At 36.8% G+C, this 19419-nt stretch overlaps 1 protein-coding gene across 7 annotated transcripts in view; it reads right to left on the bottom strand.

Moving 5' to 3' along the window:
* TNRC6B (trinucleotide repeat containing adaptor 6B) overlaps positions 1 to 19419 on the bottom strand; it is a 142941-nt gene that overhangs the window by 13918 nt on the left and 109604 nt on the right. For 6 of the 7 annotated variants that reach the window (XM_081958127.1, XM_081958129.1, XM_081958126.1 and 3 more), the window contains 12 exons: positions 19024 to 19194; positions 18254 to 18379; positions 13675 to 13806; positions 13171 to 13275; positions 12399 to 12570; positions 10279 to 10416; positions 9655 to 9831; positions 7822 to 7968; positions 6943 to 7038; positions 5438 to 5662; positions 4354 to 4424; positions 3246 to 3385 (listed from right to left, as the gene is read on the bottom strand). In XM_081958127.1, coding sequence (XP_081814253.1) covers positions 3246 to 3385; positions 4354 to 4424; positions 5438 to 5662; positions 6943 to 7038; positions 7822 to 7968; positions 9655 to 9831; positions 10279 to 10416; positions 12399 to 12570; positions 13171 to 13275; positions 13675 to 13806; positions 18254 to 18379; positions 19024 to 19194 — 1700 coding nt within the window. The remainder of the gene's footprint in view (positions 1 to 3245; positions 3386 to 4353; positions 4425 to 5437; positions 5663 to 6942; positions 7039 to 7821; positions 7969 to 9654; positions 9832 to 10278; positions 10417 to 12398; positions 12571 to 13170; positions 13276 to 13674; positions 13807 to 18253; positions 18380 to 19023; positions 19195 to 19419) is intronic. The other variant, XM_081958132.1, reaches the window with a different exon arrangement.

The raw sequence follows: 19419 nt of genomic DNA, 5'->3' as shown, positions 1-19419 counted from the left end.
CTACCTACCTACCTACCTACCTACCTACTCTCTCTCTCCCTACTTACCTACTGTATTTCTCTCTCTTTCTCTCCCTCTCTATCCCTCTATCTACCTACCTTTTTTGAAATTTGCCTCTTCAAAACTTTGGTGTGTCTTATACTCCGATGCGTCTTATACTCCGAAAAATATGGTATATCTTGGGACACTGCAATGAACTCACCTAATAAAATACCCAGGAAATCTGGGTATTTTATATAATATAATATAATATAATATAATTATATATATATATATATATATATATATATATATATATATATATATATATATATATATATATATATATATATATATATATATATATATATATATATATATATATATATATATATATATATATATATATATATATATATATATATATATATATATATATATATATATATATATCTTTTATGTACAACTGCTATTATCACATCAATATGAAGTAGCTTCTTTGAATGTGGCTAAATTGTGTTCTACTGTATACAAAATTAGGAAGATTCTAACTTCCCACTGGATTATAATCCACAATTCATAGTAATATATTATTTTGTCTGTTTTTTATTTTTTTATTATTATTGTTTTTAATGCTTTTATTAGTAACACTGGTCTGTGACCATAATAAAAATTGATTGACTTAGAAGAGGAAATAGGATATGTTAAATATTCAATGAAAACATAATATTCAACATCAGTTGGATACCATGCTACTACTAAGCCTAATATCTATTAGTTTCATTTGGTGTTTCTGTTAAATGTTTTGCTCTGCACTGCACTGCAGTGCCCCCGGTAACCAGCACATTATTTGGGAACCATTAAGTGTTGCAAAAAAAACATACTGAAACATTAAGCTATTTAGAGGTGAGAAGATTGGGGAACCTCTGACACAGACCATTATGCTTTGGTAAAAAAATCTCTTCTAGCTTGCTTTTTATTTCAGGTCTTACATCCAGAAAATGATACTTCAGCAAATAAAAGTGTCCTCTGGAAAGTGATACAATACTAGAGATTTTAGTTGGGATGTCAATGGAATAGTTTCCCTTGACATCCGAAATGGTAAAAGAGGAAGTAAAGACGAAGTGGGATAGTCAATCTCCGCATGTGTATTACGGCTCCAATAAAGGAGAATTATTTGTAGCTCAAGGTTGAAATGACAGTGTTGGTGAGAGAGGTCTTAGAGGTTCTTTGGCTGGGCTGTTTACTGTTGGCTTGTTTGGCAGTTCCTTGTTTGGGGTATTGGTTACTTGATTGTTGATCTGATATTATTCTTGGAGTTACTCTATGCTCATTTGGGTGCTGATTGCTGGTGGGGAGGTGTTTTGATCTTTAGTCTTTTCTATAACTTGACAATAAGCAGCCCAACCAAAGAATATCTAAGACCACCCCACCAACAGTGACTGGGAAAGCCACTAGAATATAAACTGAGAGCAAACCCTACTCTTTACTAGCACTGATGATGTTACCTAGTTTGGGTAATGAAACACCTGCAAGAAAACAACCAAGCTCAAAGAGCACCAAGAACCCCCGTATTATGACTTCTTAATTTTTCTCTGTACAAGTACAGTTTCTTCTATCTATCTATCATCTATCTATCTATCTATCTATCTATCTATCTATCTATCTATCTATCTATCTATCTATCTATCTATCTATCTATCATCTATCTATCTTCTATCTATCTATCTATCTATCAATCATCTATCTTATCTATCTATCTATCTATCTATCTATCATCTATCTATCTATCTATCTATCTATCTATCATCTATCTATCTATCTATCTATCTATCTATCATCTATCTATCTATCTATCTATCTATCTATCTATCTATCTATCTATCTATCTATCTATCATCTATCATCTATCTATCATCTATCTATCTATCTATCTATCTATCTATCATCTAATCTATCCATCCATCCACTATCTTTCTTTGGGGATTTCTGTTAATTTCAAACTAGTTTAGTATAATTAAAATGTGACTAAAATATTTCAAAACTAGTATAGAGAATGCTATTTCAGCCTTTTAAAAGACTTACATCATTAACAGAAAGATTTGTTTGCTTTTTCAGTAATTATCAACTACTAGAAGGTCATTAAATGGACTTTGTGTACAGTTCAGAGTAGTTCCGTCAGAGAACAAAATAGCTCCCTACTTCTTTTCAAAATATTGTATTAAAATAGTTTTATTTAACTACACCAAACTATATCTAGTTCAATATCTTTTTTCTAAAGTAACTAGTAAGATTCCTTTAAGTCCATAAGCAAGATACAATATTCCTTGTTCAACTAGGCGCAGTACCTTATTCAGAAAAAGTATGTTTCTGCTCATTAAATTAGATAATTCTCTACTTATACCATCTAAGCCAGTGACTATCACTAAATCGTGCAATAGCAAAGTTATAACTTAATTAGAAAGTGTGATATACCTCCTTTAGTTGTTTTGAATCTACTGCCAAACAATGTTTCATTATATTAATGAGGAAGGAAAATTTCCAACCAATTTTCCATGCCATAATATTGCTTAAATAAGGGTTTATCACTTCCCAGATAAACAATTTTCAATCATAGAGAAAGTTCCAAATGTTTCAACTATACAGCATTAAGAAAATTAGTAAAATCATGGGTACTTGTTGCTCTTGACAGCCTTATGACAACCATTTAAAAGTAAGGCTATTTTTATTCTATAAAAAGTAAGGCTGTTTTGATTCTATAACACTAACCATTTATGAATAAAGTAATATTACAAATCCCAATTCATAATTCTAAGTGACTTTTGAACATTCTATGGGATTTCTAAAACTGCAATTGTGGTGAGAAGAGCAATATATCATCCTATCTGGGAAAACCTAGAACATTAATTTTGATTTGCAATTAATTCAAATAAAACATCTATATGAATGGCAATTACAATCTCAGCCTTGCTAATTTCCCAAATTTTAAATTGGGGATCTTAAGGATGAATGCATTTGTACAATGATAAACTCTATCAAGAAGGAAGCTAAATATTAACATGTTAGTGGTTTTCACCCATTTCTCAGGTCTACACACGCTGTTAAAAGCAAGTTCTATTCAAGTATGCACAGCATACTAGGGCCATCTCTATTCCAAGAAACTCTTCTGCAATTGTCAGTCCTATCTGAAGATTGCATAGATGAAACAATGAGCCAGGAATGTTATATAGTGACAATGAATGTTTGTAGATTGTTGCAAAACTCACATGTGCAGTGCAGTCTGGGCCTTAGCTGCCTCCTGCTTGGTGCTGTACCGGATAAGGGCGGTGCCTTGGGTCAGGTTGAGATGGAATGTCAGCAATGGACCATGCTGCATGCAGATGGTCCTTAAAGTTGACCCATCAATCTTAAAAAGAATAGCAAAATAAAGAGACTGAGGTTTTTTTCTTCTTTAAACATACTAGAAGTAATATATAGAACAAAGAACAATCAGGCAGCATATTGTACAGGTAGTCCTTGAGTTACAACAGCAACTAGGACCTGAATTTCTGTCACTAAGCAATGTGGCTATAAAGCACGATGTCACATGACTGCATTGCTTAGCAAGGGCAGTCCTCGTTGCTCTCATAGTCCCAGGATTGTGTGGGCTATTAAGCACAAAGAGGCAGGAGTACCAGGCAAGTAAGCTAACCAATAAGAGCTTCAGGTGGGCAGGAGTGCATTTGCTCTAGGCAGATACCATGGTGTGCAGGTGGGTGCTAAACCATGGTGGTCAGTACCATGGATAGGCACTATGATGTGGGTGGGCAAAAAAGCAGAAGAAAAGGAGTGGCTTCCTGCCACTGACTTTGCTTGTAGGAAGCTGGCAGGAAATGTTGGAAATTGTGTGAATGTGGCTCGCTGTGCCATCGTAATCGCAAGCCAGCCATCAAGTGCCTGCATTGTTATCATGTGACAAGACCTAATTTAAGCCAGTCTTAAGCAGTCTTTCACACTGAGTGGCAGTTCATGGACCCTTAAATGCATACAAGGAAGGAATCTGCATAATTGTGATTGGTTGGAATTACCTAAGATAAAGTTATAATAAAGAATTAAAATCAGGCATATACAGGCAGTTATTCTAACAGAAGTTCAAAAACATTTTGGCAGCTGTACTAGAAATATTCTATAATCTCACTAAGGAAAAAAGAGGGAAGAAACTGGCAGTTATGACTGGGTGCAGAACTGGAAATAACAGTGATGAATCTGACACTTACGAACAATTTCTTCAGTTTTTAAGTATTGTCACATAGTACAGGGCTATGGCCTTTTAAAAAACACAATACAATATTGTACCAGATTTAGTAAGAAAAAGGGAGATGAAAGTAGAAATACCTGCGGAGTGAGATTGTGAAGAACCAGCCAGTAGCTGGGACGTACAGAACCACCATCACTCCAAGTAGAGGCTGCAAAATTATTAAAACAGTAAGCATTTGTATTCATCTTAATTTATAATTTGGAAACAAAATAAATATTAATATTTATAGGAACTATTTAACTTGCCAACATAGTTAAACTAGAAAGACTGGTTATTTATCTGCAACTGTTCCAAGTGATCACCTGCAGGCAATTTAGCAATCAGATCAATATTAACAACATTTTACTACTAGCTGAAAGGGTTTTTCTTTCTTTCTTTTTTGGGTGGCAAGCCCACCTCAAAGACCCAATAGTTAATGAACAAAGGTTCCTCAATCCTTTCTTGCTGACCTGTTCTTAATAAATCACTGCAGCAGCTATTGATGCTAAAGCCAAGAGCAATGCACAATATCTGCAGTGGAAAGGAAAGTGGAAGCTTCGTTAGACACACAAGAGCATTACACAAAAGGTATGGAAACAAGTTTTCTGTACTTCTATCTTACTGCAAAAGAACAAGAACATTTAATCAGTCCCCAAAAAGAGTAGGGCTGTAATTAGATTAAACTAAAATAAATATTAACATCCAATATCAGAAAGTAGTGTACTATTTCTAGTGGCTCAAGCAAAGGCTGGGCTCTGACCCGGGAGGTGGGAACGTGTTTCCTGGGTATTGGGTATTATCCATTTGCTTCCATCATTACAGAAGATAAGGAAAAGTTCTTGTCAGCAGTTTTTTAAATAAAAATACTAAATGCTGATGGTGAGCTTCCACCAAAAATTTTATTTGCACCTGTGTGTATTCAAAATAACTTTGTTTGCATGCTTTCAAAACTCATATGCGTGATTGCACAGATTACTTCAAAAACACACACATATACTTATTTCTTACATCATCAATATTTCTAGAATTGTCATGACTTTTTCTCATTCTATTTTCGCAATAAAGTTTCAATTGACTTTTTATAGATTAGATAGTTTTGCATTGAACCAACTTAAAAATTTCTTTGCTGATCTATTAATACACCCTTCTTTGGCTTGTAATAATTCTAAAAAAAGTATTCACCAGAGGCAAGCCTTGAATCCTGCGCACCCCACCCCCTGAGTGAGCGGGGCACTGTGCTGCTCCAAGGAGAGGATGTTTTCGGATTACTCAGACCAGGAGGTGGGCGTGGCAGCCCTGTAGTGTTTCTTGAGGAAATATGGTTTTTCCATAACTTGGTAGAGAGATGAGCGGGATTAGGTCCTATGGGATCTGGGGACCATGTTGATTTGTAATCATTGAATTTTGCTGAAACGGATAAAAGGAAAAGGTGATAATTACTGTATTTTTCAGAGTATAAGACGCACTGGAGTATAAGACACACCAAGGTTTTGAAGAGGCAAATTTTAAAAAAAGTTTTTGCACTCTGCAAACCTCCCAAAACCAGCCCGTTTTCCCGCCCAAAAGGGGCACAAATAGCCTTTAGGGGGTTTGCAGAATACTCCTGGGGGGTGCCCCCCAAAACAAGCAAAAAACGGCCCATTTGTTTACCAAACAGGCCCTTTTTTGTCAAAAAATTGCATGCATAGCCTTTAGGCGGCTTATAGAGTACTCCTGGGGGCTGGGGGAGGGCAAAATTGAGCAAAAAACACCCCATTTTTCACTCATTTCTGCCTTCTCCAGCCCCCAGGTGCTCTCTGAAAGCCTTCTACAGGCTTTGCACTGCCATTTTGGTGAAGGGGGTGAGGTTTCGGGAGGCCAAAAATGCTGTATTCGGTGTATAAGACGCACCCAGATTTTCAGCCTCTTTTTTGAGGGAAAAAGGTGCGTCTTATACTCCAAAAAATACAGTAAGTCATTAATAAATACACCACAAACTAAGTTTTGTTTTTGTCAGACTATTTAAAATGCTTGGTTTTTTTAAAAAAAATCTGAAGCAACACATCTGGGTCATCTTTCATCACTCTACATTTGGCTAAGAAAAAAATAAAGGCAAGTCTCTGGCTACTTCATGATTTTCTTCCATAACAAGATGGTCCCCGACTCTCCGACAACTACTTCATGCTTTTTGGAGGGAGTGGTCAAAGATTTGAAGAAAATAGACATTACATATGCGGTATTTCTTTATACTTGACAGAGTTTCCCACAAAAAAGAACACCAATCCTCCAACATGTACATTATTCCAGGCTACACTTTTTTTCCAACTTCCAAAATTTGCTAAAGGGATGTGATGAAGTTTCTGCTTCGGTTAAGTACAAGGTATTCATTGTTGATACTCCTTAAATGTCTTTATTTTGTTACTAGCTTCATTATTACATTCTATCAATTAATTACATTACCCTTAAGCAAACAATTATTCTTTTGTTTTATAGGACAGCCCATTAAATCATGTTGGAGATAAATGATGGACTAATAGTAGATCTCAGCTTCCCCCTTGGACGTTTTGTTCCCTCCCCTCCCATCTTTTAATCGTAATTTTGTATTTTTATTGTGATAGATAGATAGATAGATAGATAGATAGATAGATAGATAGAGATTCACTTCTCTTTTATTCCCTTACTTGGGTTGAAAATATAAAGGCACATACCTGAAGTGCTATGAACATTTGTGAAAGAATTGTCAGAGGCACTGTAGGGCCAGGCACCAGGTGAAGGCAGCGAGGTGTTGAGGGAAGAATTAGACCCTGTGGAAGGAAAGGAAAGGAGAGGAAAACTCAGTGATCTTCAAATTTTAAAAAACCTTTCTATAAATGACACTGAATATAACAGGTTAAAATTGTTTGCAGGTGTGTATATGCCTTACTAATTAGAATCATAGGAGCTTTCAAATCTCAGAATTTATATTTTATAAGTTAAGAGAGAAAACAAAATTTCCAGTTTGTACTATCTTGCATGGCAATTTTTCACTTATGCCAACATGTCAAACTCCCAGACAAGCCTCCCCCCCCCTTTCCTCCCATTGCAACATATTTTAAAACTAGTCACATAAGACACAAGGGGAGGGGGAGCTGCAGTGAAGAATAAGCACTTAGAGAGAAAAGTTAAAGCATCAGAAATCTTTGGGCCACTCATTCAGACCAACCCATCTTATAGGATTCTTACTGTGGGAAAAATAGGAGAAATTAGCACTATATATACCACCTTGAATGGGATAAGTAAAGGGTGGATATAAATCAAATAAACCTTTCTTCTCAGTAAATAAATCTCTTCTTCCCATAATTAGTCAACTAACAAATAGGTTATTACTTGTACAGGTTGTCCTCGACTTACGATCACAATCAATCCCAAAATTTCTGTTATTAAATAAGACATTTGTGAAAGTGTGAAAACAGTCATAAATCACCTTTTTCAGTACTGTTGTTAACTTTGAACGGTCACTAAATGAACTGTTGTAAGTCGAGGACTATCTGTATTGTGCATGGCTCCAATCCTGGCAACTATAAAATAGGTATTACAATCCTGCAAACCTGTGCTGTTATCCCGCAGAAGTTGGTGATCCGTATCTACAATGGGGGCTGTGACTGTACCTCCCAGCACACTTCCTGGGGTCACATAAGGGTCAGATTCAGGATCAATGTTTGGAATACCTTTCCACGGCACTCCTGGCTGAAATTCTGAAACAAAACAATAAACACTACGGTTTAAAATAATGTGTTTATGATGTTGTTTCAATAAGACTCTGTATTCTGCAATGAGCATAATTATGTATCTATCTCAAAATACTATGTTTGAAAAATATCTGCATTAGTACAGATAAAATATATTATTTAAAAAAAAAATTGATTACAAATGTGATGACACAATTATGCCACAAAATCTCACCAAGGTATTTTCTCCCTTCCTTCCAGAATTACTGAACTGAACATCCTAAATAAATATTGAATTATTCAAGAGGGGTTTGTGTATATGCATAATATGATGTAGTTAACACCATTATTTAATTCAATCAGGTATCCCCAAAATTACATGTTATTTATGACTCAAAAAGCCTTAGGAATAAACTACCCATAGGAATGTATGGAGCTGACTGTTGGTGATGATACTCCAATATTGTTATATTATGATCCATCAAATATCATCTTTGACTCCTGGTGACGAGAAGGACATGTTCTTGTAGTTTGGGAAACATTTTTGGGAATAGTTTAATATTTCCTTCTTCCTAGAGCTGGTGAACTGGTTCCTGGCGCGCATGCACACGCAAAAACCAGCAACAGGAAGAGCAACGGCCGCGCGTGCCAAAAGACACAGAGGGGTTCCCGGCCATCGCTACTTAGAGTAGAGCTGTGGTCAGGTCTTCCCTCCCTCCCTGCCTGAGCGGGCTTCTTGCATGGCCCCAGCCCTCCAGCCCGTGGCTCATCTGCGGTCCGAAGTGCCTAGCTGGCTCGGGCACCTCAGAAAAGTAGTGGCAGCCACAAGGGGAAGGGGGAGCAGCCGGCCGGCCCCTGCAGCCACTCCCACATCAGCCAGAAGCGGCAGTGACAGCTGCCAGGGGCGGCAGCAGCAAGGACGGGCTTTCTTCCCTCCCCACCTGAGCGGGCTACTTGCACAACTCCAGCCTGCGGCTCTGATGAGGATCCACGGTCTGGAGTGCCTGGCTGGCTCAGGCGCCCCAGAAGAGCAGCAGCTGCAGCCACAGGGGGAAGGGCAGGAGCAAGGCCAACACCTTCACTACTACACCAAATTGGCTCTTAAAGCTCTCAATTTTTGATATATTAGGCCTCATATTTTTTTCTGTGTTTTGTATATAACATTGTTCAAAAGAGAGTAGTTAACGTATATTATGGTATATTTGATAAACTGCACAAATACTTAGTGGGAAGAAATCAGTAACAGAGATATGAATCAAGGAGTATGTCATAGAAAAGATAATGCAGATGAAAAGAAAAACTAAACTCTGATACAGGAAGACAATTTTAGCCCCATTAAGAAACAATTGGGTCCTTTGCAATTAAGATTAGTAAACTTTGTTCTCCTATATGATGACTTGTCTGGCCTCAAGATTTATGTCAGCTTATTTTTTGTATTCAAATCAGCAGCTTCAGCTAACTTGTAACTAAGTATCATGGGATAATACTAAATAATTTGGTAAACTGTGGTAAACAATTATTTGAACTTGAATATACAAAAGCTTATTCATAACTTTAAACAATTTTATACAAACTCAGATGGTCAAATAGTGGAAGACTTGGAATCAAAAAACAGTGTTTGCTCAACAGTCAAAACTGTACAAATAAGTTAACATATAAACAAGGATATCATTCCTTTTCCATCTACTCATTCATAGAGCACACTGAAATTACCTGGTGGCCAGCTGGCATTGCTGGATTTGCTTCCAATTTTACTGGTTGGTGGGGATTTGGCTGGTAGCCAACTATCACCAGCAGGACCTGTATGGCTGCCCAGTGGGTCGCCAGGAACTATATCAAATTGGTTATAGGGAGATCCCCCTCGGGCTTTTCCAGGGGGCACAATTGTCCCTGGAAAACAGAAGAAAAATATGTTCTGATAGATAATGATCAGGCTGGTAGCAGAGGCTGTTATCATATTGTTACCAGTGCTATTATGTAATTCAGTGCATTGAAATGTAGCTGACTTGTGCCATGGATACATATGAAAGCTGGAATAAATTCATTCAAAGCAGGCCGTACAAGTAGAAAGTAGAATTGAATGCTACAAGTATATTTTAATACTGTCTAGAGTTGCTTGATGGCAAGATGGGTGGAATATACATTTAATAAATTAATAAATAAATTTATCCTTGGAAGTTTGATCTATTAAAAATCAGATCTAGTTTAAACAAAAGCTACTGGACTCAAAGCACATTATCATAGTATGTTCAGGTTATTCTAACAGGTATTTCACTGGCAAAAAGAAGTTTCTTTCTGAATGTATCACTAAGGATTTCTGACAATCTAATTTCTCACCATTTTTGTGCATACTGGCATCTTGGGAAGCTACAGGTGGCAAGCCATCCATCATAGAAGTCCACTGTTTAAAGCGAGATTCTGTTCCAGTTTCTTTCCCTCCTACCATGCCATAATCCATGCTACTTGAACCAAAACCTTTAAAACAGCAATGTATTTAAATGCATATATGAGCAACTATGATGATGGTGTAGTGCTAATGAGGAAAACCTAGATACATCTGCTCATTTGAAATAAATCTGCATAAACAACATTGTTCATTCTTTCCTCTAAGCTGCACCTTAATATAATGTAAGCAATTCTGACATTAAAAAAGGATATGCTGTATACGAGCCTAATGATCACATAAAGACTTAGTACCCTTATGATAATTCAGGAACACAATACAAAAAATAAAATAGTAAAATTATGTTCCAATATTCATTAAAAATACAAGCAGTCCTTGATTTACGACCACAATTGAGCCCAAAATTTCTGTTGCTAAGCTGTTAAAGTGAATTTTGCCTTGTTTTACAGCTTTTTCTTGTCACAGTTCTTACGTGAATCATTGCAGTTGTTAAGTTAGTAACGGGGTTGCTAAATGAATCTGGCTTCCCCATTGACTATGCTTGTCAGAAAATTGCAAAAGGTGATCAAATGACCCAGGGACGCTGCAACCATCATAAATATGAATCAGTTGCCAAGCACCCAAAGTTTGATCACATGACCATGGGGATGCTGCAATGGTCATAAGTGTGAAAATGGTCATAAATCAGTTTTTTCAGTGATGTTATAACTGAACGGTCACTAAATGAACTGTTGTAAGTCAAGGAGCACCAGACTTTCCTGTTCCTGCAAACACAAGTACGCAACCCAGGTGTTCCCATGTTAGTGGAGTAGCTCAATTACATCAATAGTAAGAGTACTGTCCCATCTAGTATTTTCAATTGTGGCTATAGCAGGAATTCCCAGAATTTCAGATATAAGTCTTTATCAGCATTATTTTCATTATTATGACAGGAAACTCACTTAGAACATTTTGCATGCACAATGACACAAATAATCATTTATATTTAATCAAGTTCAGTTTTTAAGCGATGAAATGAACTTTTAAAAGAATTATGTATGGTAGAATTTTTTTAATCAATCTTGCAACGATCTATTTTTATCAATAGCTTATTGAAAGCTATTTGAATACCTTATATGTACTGTAATGTGTGCAGGAAATAATTTAACCTCTGATCCCATCCAACACACTTCATCACTAACTACATATACGACTTACATCCCAGACAGATGAAATTGTGACTAGATTAGGTTCCTATATTTTTCTCTAATCTCCCTTTGAAGATCTTACAATGGATTAAGAAGAGGTCAGGTTTCATTCCTCACTAGGAGCATGTACTTATTGAACCAAATTCTTTGGAACTAAAACACAGAACCTTTCCTTTTTATTTTGTATTGCTCAGGGCTTCAACACAAAACATCTCATATATAGAATAACCTGTATTACAAACAGGTAGAATCTAATGAAAATATGGATGTATTTATATTGTGGAAAAATCATACAACAGTACATCATGCATAGAAAATTATATACATTTATATGTATAGTCATTAACTAGACATCAGAGAATACTTTCTTGACCGTTACTGACTTTTTTTGTTTCTATTATCTTATACATACCATTATTTTCATGAGAAAACACATAAAATTAAATATTTATAAAAGGCCATATCCATAAATGTATCAATATAAAATGCCACCGTAATATTTAAGAACTTGCACAGGATTCAATAATTAACTGAAGTTTAATTCCAAAGTGTTTCCTAATTAGATTTTTGAACCATATGAGTGACTATAATGATACATCTCCTAAACTACCTGTTTACATCTTTGTACAAATAAACTATTTATTAAAAAGTCAAAATTAAGCAAGATAGTTTTAAAATAAGATTAGCAAATATAATGCTAGGTAATGCTAAGTAGAAAAATAAACCAAAGCTAGAGTTTCATGTGATATGGCAAATTTCAGTAAAGAAGCAACATGAGCAAATCAAGCATGTATATACTTGATGTTGTAATATTATTATGTAACAATGAAAAGAAATAATAAATTATGTATATTTATAATGTTTACCTGAATTATATCCAGGAATCTGCCCTTTGGTTGACATATCTGAGAGACCCACATTTAGACCACTAGACACAATGTTGTCTAAATGAGGCTTAGGTCCAACTGGATGGGATGGAGAATGTTTCATGCCTGGCTGTCTTTGCTGTTGTTGAAGGGCATTTACCATACGGGCAAGCTGCAGTTAAGGAAACAAACCAAAATTGGTTGATCTCAGACATAGGCAATCTGGTGTTGCAAAGGTATTTTGGACCATTTTGTATTAAACCTAAAAGCAAATGTTTGTATGATTTTTTAAAAATCAAAAATCCCTATTCGTATATTAGCTTAATAAAAACAAAGGATTATGGTTCAAAACCTAGTTTAAAACACTTTTTAAACTTTCCAAGTTCATGAGATTCTAGGCCATTTTGTTTAAAAAATGAAGAATACCTAAAAAAAAAACAGGGAGGAAAAGGAAAGAGTATTAAGATTAAATATTTATTTTCTCTTTCAAGTAATACATCCATTATTGTATAATCTTAAGAGAATGTTGAGCATGATGGCAATTATCATTACTACATGCTTCTCAACTCCTTAAAGTAAGTCTTACAACCAGTGCAACATTCAATGTATTTCAATATTAGATCTTGGTTTTACTGAGTATTGAAAAAGTATTCACAATATTTAAATAAAAGGTAGTGTGGCCTTCAATTATGTTCCATGGAAGAAACACTAGATAAAATAAAACGTAATAATTATCCTTCCTGATTGACAGATTTCACAGGTCACACATTACCTGTTGTTCCTGTTGTTGTCGTACAGCTTGAGAAATCTTTCTCTGATTTTGTAACAGTTGTTGTTGCTGCTGCTGCTGCTGCTGCTGGAGGAGCAGCTGACAGGCCTTCAATGCAAATGAATGAAGGAAAGAAACTAATTTACTTTGTACAAGTTTAAATTGGATAGTGTACATTTGTGTAACAAAAATAAACAAAAACGATTAAAAACATTATCATAGAAGAGCCTGATGTTTAATACCAATTTATCAAAGGCTTTATATAATATAGTTATTCTTTTTTAATGATATCTACAGTTTCAAATTTAATGTTTGGAAAACTATTGTTATCCAATTATTACTAAGGATTTGTGCATATGCATAGGTCTATGTGTATATATGTATTTTCTACAACATATATTTAAAACACAACCACAAAAAAATTATCTCAAGTACATCCCATGTACAGGAATAGGAATGGGGGAATAAGAAAATTTAGTCGGCCATCATATGAGAACAGCTACTTACAAGCTGAAACTGAGGAAACTGTGGAAGTTGGCTCAACATAGCAATTTGTTGAGGAGAAAGTTGGGGCCCCATATTGAAGAGGCCTGGATTCAGACCACTGTTAGGAAATTGCTTAAGCATGGATGCAGAAACCTATATGAAGAGAGGAAAAAACACACACCCAAATTTCCAATAAGTAATAGAACAACAAAATCAGTTATGAATAGAAACACTTATAAATCCAAATTACTTTAGCATTTTTAAAAAAGGATACACCAAATGTAGCCAAACTAAAGTGGTAAGAGCTCATTTTTTTCATTAGGTATTATTTTGGAGATATATTGAGGTTTATGCCAGCATACAGGGTTGGTTTCCTAATACTCAGTCACTATCATTTATGGTATACCCATTTTCACTTTCTAAAATGTAAGACTACTTTTCTTCCTAGGAGGAATTGCTGGAAGGCAGCTCATCACTGAATTACTGAAAGCCGGCAGGAATAGTTAACTGGGCTGAGGAGAGGTTGTGGATTAATTATTCCACATCCACTATATTAAGGTAAATATATTTGAAAATGTAACATAAAATTGAACTATTTTTTTTTATTATGGGATATAAGTCACTCATAAGTTTTGAATTTTGATCTGCAAAGATTGGGTAAATGAAAGAGACCAGGAGGCGCGGTCAAGAATTTCAATCCAGTCCTTGGGCACTGTGACAGAATTTAACCCATGCTTGGACTCGCCAAGCAGTACACAGGAGAAAAGCTGGACTGTGGATTGTATCTGATCAGCTCTAGGCTCAGAAGAAGAGCTACCCTTGAATGAGATGATGTACTGGAAAGATTGTTCCAGGGGAAGGTATACAGATCTCTTCTGGCCCAGCAACTTCAACCCAATCCAGTGCCTAGGCAACTGGATTGCTGGTGGTCTCAGCATCATAGAGCTGTTGGTAAATCTCAGGATCACATTTGTCCACAACTTGCTGGAGTAAACACGCATGGCATGTATTACTCAGTCCTGGTTAGGAAAAAGCAATGATGTTGCCTCTCTAAAATTTGTCCCTCCAGGTTTTGGTCCTGCCTCCATCTTCAAACCAAGGGATGTAACATAGTAATAATTGTTCTGGCAGTGGCCAGGGGTTATAATGTAATATAGGGATAATTTGGAAGAGCAGGAAGAAGAACTACAACCAAGACAATAGTCAGACGAAAAGAAATTTGAGACTGAAGCAGAAATGTAACTTGAGAAAGAATCTCAAGCTTGACATTCTCTTCCTTTATCTTCAAGAGAACTAGAGAGGATCAAGTCTGAAATGCAATTACAAGAAATTGTATTTCTTTCATCTGATCATCGTCTTGGATGCAGGTCTTCTTCCTTTCTCAATGTTACACCTACCACGTTAAGCAACTGTTCCAATGACCAGGTCTTTAAGTGAAATGCCACCATTTCATTCAGATAAAATTATCTCATTCTAGCATACATTGATATTAAATGCGTAAAATTTGGTTGTAAATGTGTGCAAGCATTGGAAAATGAATTTCTAATTACCTTTTATTATTGTTAGATAACTGAGGTAGTCACTAAACAAGGAGTATATTGCTAGAGTATATTCCTACAGCTTATTATAGGGGCCCAGTTTTATAGGTGATGGACTGTAAAGCTGTGACACTTGGCTATTGGGTTAAGTTGGGGTCTATATTACACAATTTGCTACAAGTTTCTTCCTAATCTCTTGGATCTCCTCTTGGGGCCCCTCAGTTTTTACTATAAGGTACTTCAATTACTGTGGGTGGATGGATTCTGGGAGGTCTTAGGAGTCTATAGCCACCATGAAAATGTCACAGATAATCTTGGGTGTGATACACACAATGTCCATATGTTAAATTTAGTGTTTACTTCTTAGCAATCTTCGTTATGTTGCCAGTACTCTTGGTTATTAAGAGTCACTGCTTACAAGAGTCTTCAATTGTTGGGAGGTCAGACTATGATGGTCACTCTAGGCATCTGAAACATCTAGTTGGATTCCAGACAGCACCTGATTGTTCTCCGGTACCTAGAATAGTCTGCTTTTAACCTACAGAATTCTTAAAGGCTTGGTACCTAAAGATCTAACTTCAGGTAGAACTGATCGTTAGTTTGCTCATCCTAAAGGAGGATGCTCAGAATAACTGGTTATCTCCTACAATATAATGCTTTTCTTGTTATACCCCAATTATGGAATAACCTGCCTCTGGGGATTTAAATATGCCCTCCTTATTTGGTATTTCATACTTTTTTGTTTTAAAATTTAAATATACTCAAACAGTTTGGGTATTTAAAATCAACGTTTTAATGAGAAAGCAGAATTATAATTAGTACGGATAATTAAGGACTTTTTGATAGCATATTGAAACATTATGGTAGACAAATCTATCTTTGTCAAGGAAATTTCTAGATAGAAAACAAATAGCAGCTAGAGTGATAATGCTGATAAGGCACTGTTAATGCAAGTTGATGAAAGTTTGGATTTGAATTGTAGACAAATAAATTGATAATTAAACCAAAGAAAATATTTTATGAATAAGAAAATAGTTGTTTCAACTATGGAGGTTATTCAAAGTTAACTTAAAATGTTAGTATAAACTAAAATATAGGGCTATCACTTTACTGCTCAGTATACTTCAAGTATCACAACAGACCTCTAGCAGCCTGTCAATTGGAAGTAACTATAGCTACTGCACCGAAGAGGCACTTATTGTCAGGAAAGCTAATGCAGTGGACTATTGCAGACTTTGCAATAGTTTACAGACAGCAAAGTATGTAAAATGGGCCCTACCCTTTGGAATGACCTCCCCCCAGACATTAGGACAACAACTGACCTCCGCTCCTTCCGCACGAAACTTAAGACCCATCTGTTCCGACTAGCCGGCCTGGCTTAATTTAGAGCTTCTCCACCTCTTGGGCATTTTTAATTGTTAATTTTAATTTTTAAACTTTAACTATCATTGGGGTATTTAATTGTTTTAAATTATTGTAATTTATTTATTTATTTCCACCTCCTCCATATTGTATTGTTGTGACCGCTGCTAGTGTACGTCGCCCCGAGTCCCTTGGGGGAGAGGGGGCGACTAAGAAGTCAAATTAATAAAATAAATAAAAAGTATGTAAAAATGAAATTAAACAGTATGACCAAGCCAAACAGCCAAAAACGCTGCAGCCGCTCGAAGATGGTCCTTTTGGGGAGGGGGGAACCTGCCTGGAGACACAGAGCAAGGTTGAATTGATTTAAGCACCCTTCCCAGCGGTGATCTGCTGAGGGAAACAGGTAGCGACGATGTAAACAGACAGGAAATCTTCACGCTACTTTAAATGCTCCCAAAATGGCCGCTGCACGGCTCAGAATGGCACTGGGGACTGTCGGCAATTTGGAGGGCAGTTAGAAGCCTCCGGAGCTCTAAGAAGTGTTCCGACAGCGTTTTAGGGCCCTCCTAACTTCCTTCCTGGCCCCAGGCTCGACAGCAGCCGCTAAACGAGCCCCCTGCGGTGGTGCCTCAACCTTGAAATTGCGGAAGGCAGCCTTGTTCCAAGCAGCCTGCTCCGTGCAAAGAAGCTGAGAGGAAAAAAACTTTAACTGCTACTAAGCTCTATTCTACCTGTACAACAAAAATAAGAAAAGGCTACACTAATCTCACTGTTTGGAGAGTCCAACCTGATGCTCAAGGACTGGAGCTCCCCAACTGCATCCTTTTAGGGTGACTGAGTTTTTAAAACTGGCCTCTAAAGGGAGCAGGAGGCGTCGCTACACAATCTTTAAACTCAGTCCTTGGGCAGCAAGCTGAAGTTAACCATGCTTGGACTCTCCAAGTAGCGTCTAGGAGAATAAACACATTCAACATCTTGAGTTCAAAATTGCAATAGAGCAGGGGTGTCAAACTCAAGATCTGGGGGCCGGATCTGGCCTGGAGGGTGCTTAGACCTGGCCCATGGGCTGCCCTTGAAACAGCGAAGGACCAACCAGTAGTGGCTCGGTTTTTGCTGGCAGAGGGCTACAGGATGTCATCCAGGCCAAAAACAGGCCCTGGAAGCAAAACAAAACGATAAATGTTTCCCCTTTTCCATTTGAGCATCCAAGAAGGGACAGGAAAGGAGAAAGGGAAAGTGGAAAGACAAATAAAAAGAAGGAAAGAGAGCAAGGAAGGAAATAGAAGGAAAGAGGGAAAAGAAGAAGAAAAGAGAATGAAGATGGGAAAAAAAGAAGGAAGACCTTCCTCCGCTGGAGACAATGGATTCCCCCAGCCCTGACCGGGCCACCACAGGTGCCCCCGACATGAGTCATGACGAGCTGGTAACACTCACCCCAGCCATGCCCACTCAGCCCCCAAGGTCAAACACAACCCTGATGTGGCCCTCAATGAAATTGAACTTGACTCCCCTGCAATAAAGCAACTTTCCTGCTCAAAATTAACGAGAAAGTGAGTGCAACTATTACTTGGCTTTTAATAAAGTCATATAGAGAAAAGGCAGACCGAACAAAATTCTAGTTTTACATTTGTTTAATTGTAACTTCTTATATGGATCTGTTGTAAAATTATTTACAATTAAGTTTTTATGCTGCTTACCTGGGGGGAAAGAAATTGAGGAGGCACTTGTGCCCGAATATTGGGGGAAGGGTTTAGCGGCTGCATTGGTGGGTGCATCCCTCTCGATTGTGCTGTGCTATTTCCAAACAGACCTTGATTGCCACCCTAAAAACAGAACAGTAACTATGAGTTCAACTGTATAAATGCTTTATATGTAGTCACTAATTATTATTATTTGTGGAATATTTCAATGTGCAGCTATGTGCTACATTATTTAGGGCATATGAATGCTGATTACCTTAAATTCATTCTGCTCTGACTAGCCTTTTCCAACTTTATCCCCTTCCGAGAAGCTGATTTCATATCACACTCATTTCTTTAAAAGTAGAAACAAAAACATAATAGCCCTCTTCATTTGGAATCTAGAAAAATACTTCCCTGCACAAATTTAGTCTGACTTTTTAGTTTCAAGTTACATCTTCAGAACAAGAGGAAAATAAGCTTTTCTCGTAGTATTTACCAATAGTCTGTTTACTGACTCTAAATAAAGGTTTGCCATAAGGTGTTAGTAAGAAGTCAAGGGAACAAGAGCAATATACAGAATTATTAGAAAATGGGGTTAAGGTGGAGAGAGAGAGAAAATATAGATTAAACATTAGGCTCTTGAATAGGTATTGATTTATTTTAGTATATTCTCATAAACAAAACACATTTTAATTTAAAATGTGTCAGGAGGAAAAAATCCACTCTCCAAAATCAATATAGGATATAGCCAAGCAGTAATATAACTAACAATGTGATTCTCTTACTTGTCTAGCAGCGAAGTTTTGGGGGTTGAGCCCTGAGCCGATTGCCCCAAGGCAGACGTTTGGTAATGTGGAACCAGAGGGAGATAGCTTGTAGTTGGGAGAAGGGGAGAAGGGAGAGCAGGGAGCCTCATCCCCAAGGCACCCATCTTGATTGGAGAAAGGCAAAGTCAGCTAAAGCAGTAGTTAGCCAATCAGTAGCAGTTGAAGGTTAGTGAAGCAACAGAATGCAAGAAGAGAAACAGCAACAGTGAATGATCAAAAATATATAAAATGTACTTGCTTAGCATTAAAAGAACAGTTTCTACTAGATTATGCTACTTATTTTGAAGATGTGGTCTAAAAGGGGACAATCAAAACAAACCACCACATTATTAACTTTTTTTTCATGGTTAATGC

The sequence above is a fragment of the Natrix helvetica genome (genome assembly GCF_964273705.1).
Source record: "Natrix helvetica genome assembly, chromosome: 6".
NCBI classification, from domain to species: Eukaryota; Metazoa; Chordata; class Lepidosauria; order Squamata; family Natricidae; genus Natrix; species Natrix helvetica.
Note: the sequence above shows the minus strand (reverse complement) of the source record. Positions and strands in the feature narration are given on the sequence as shown.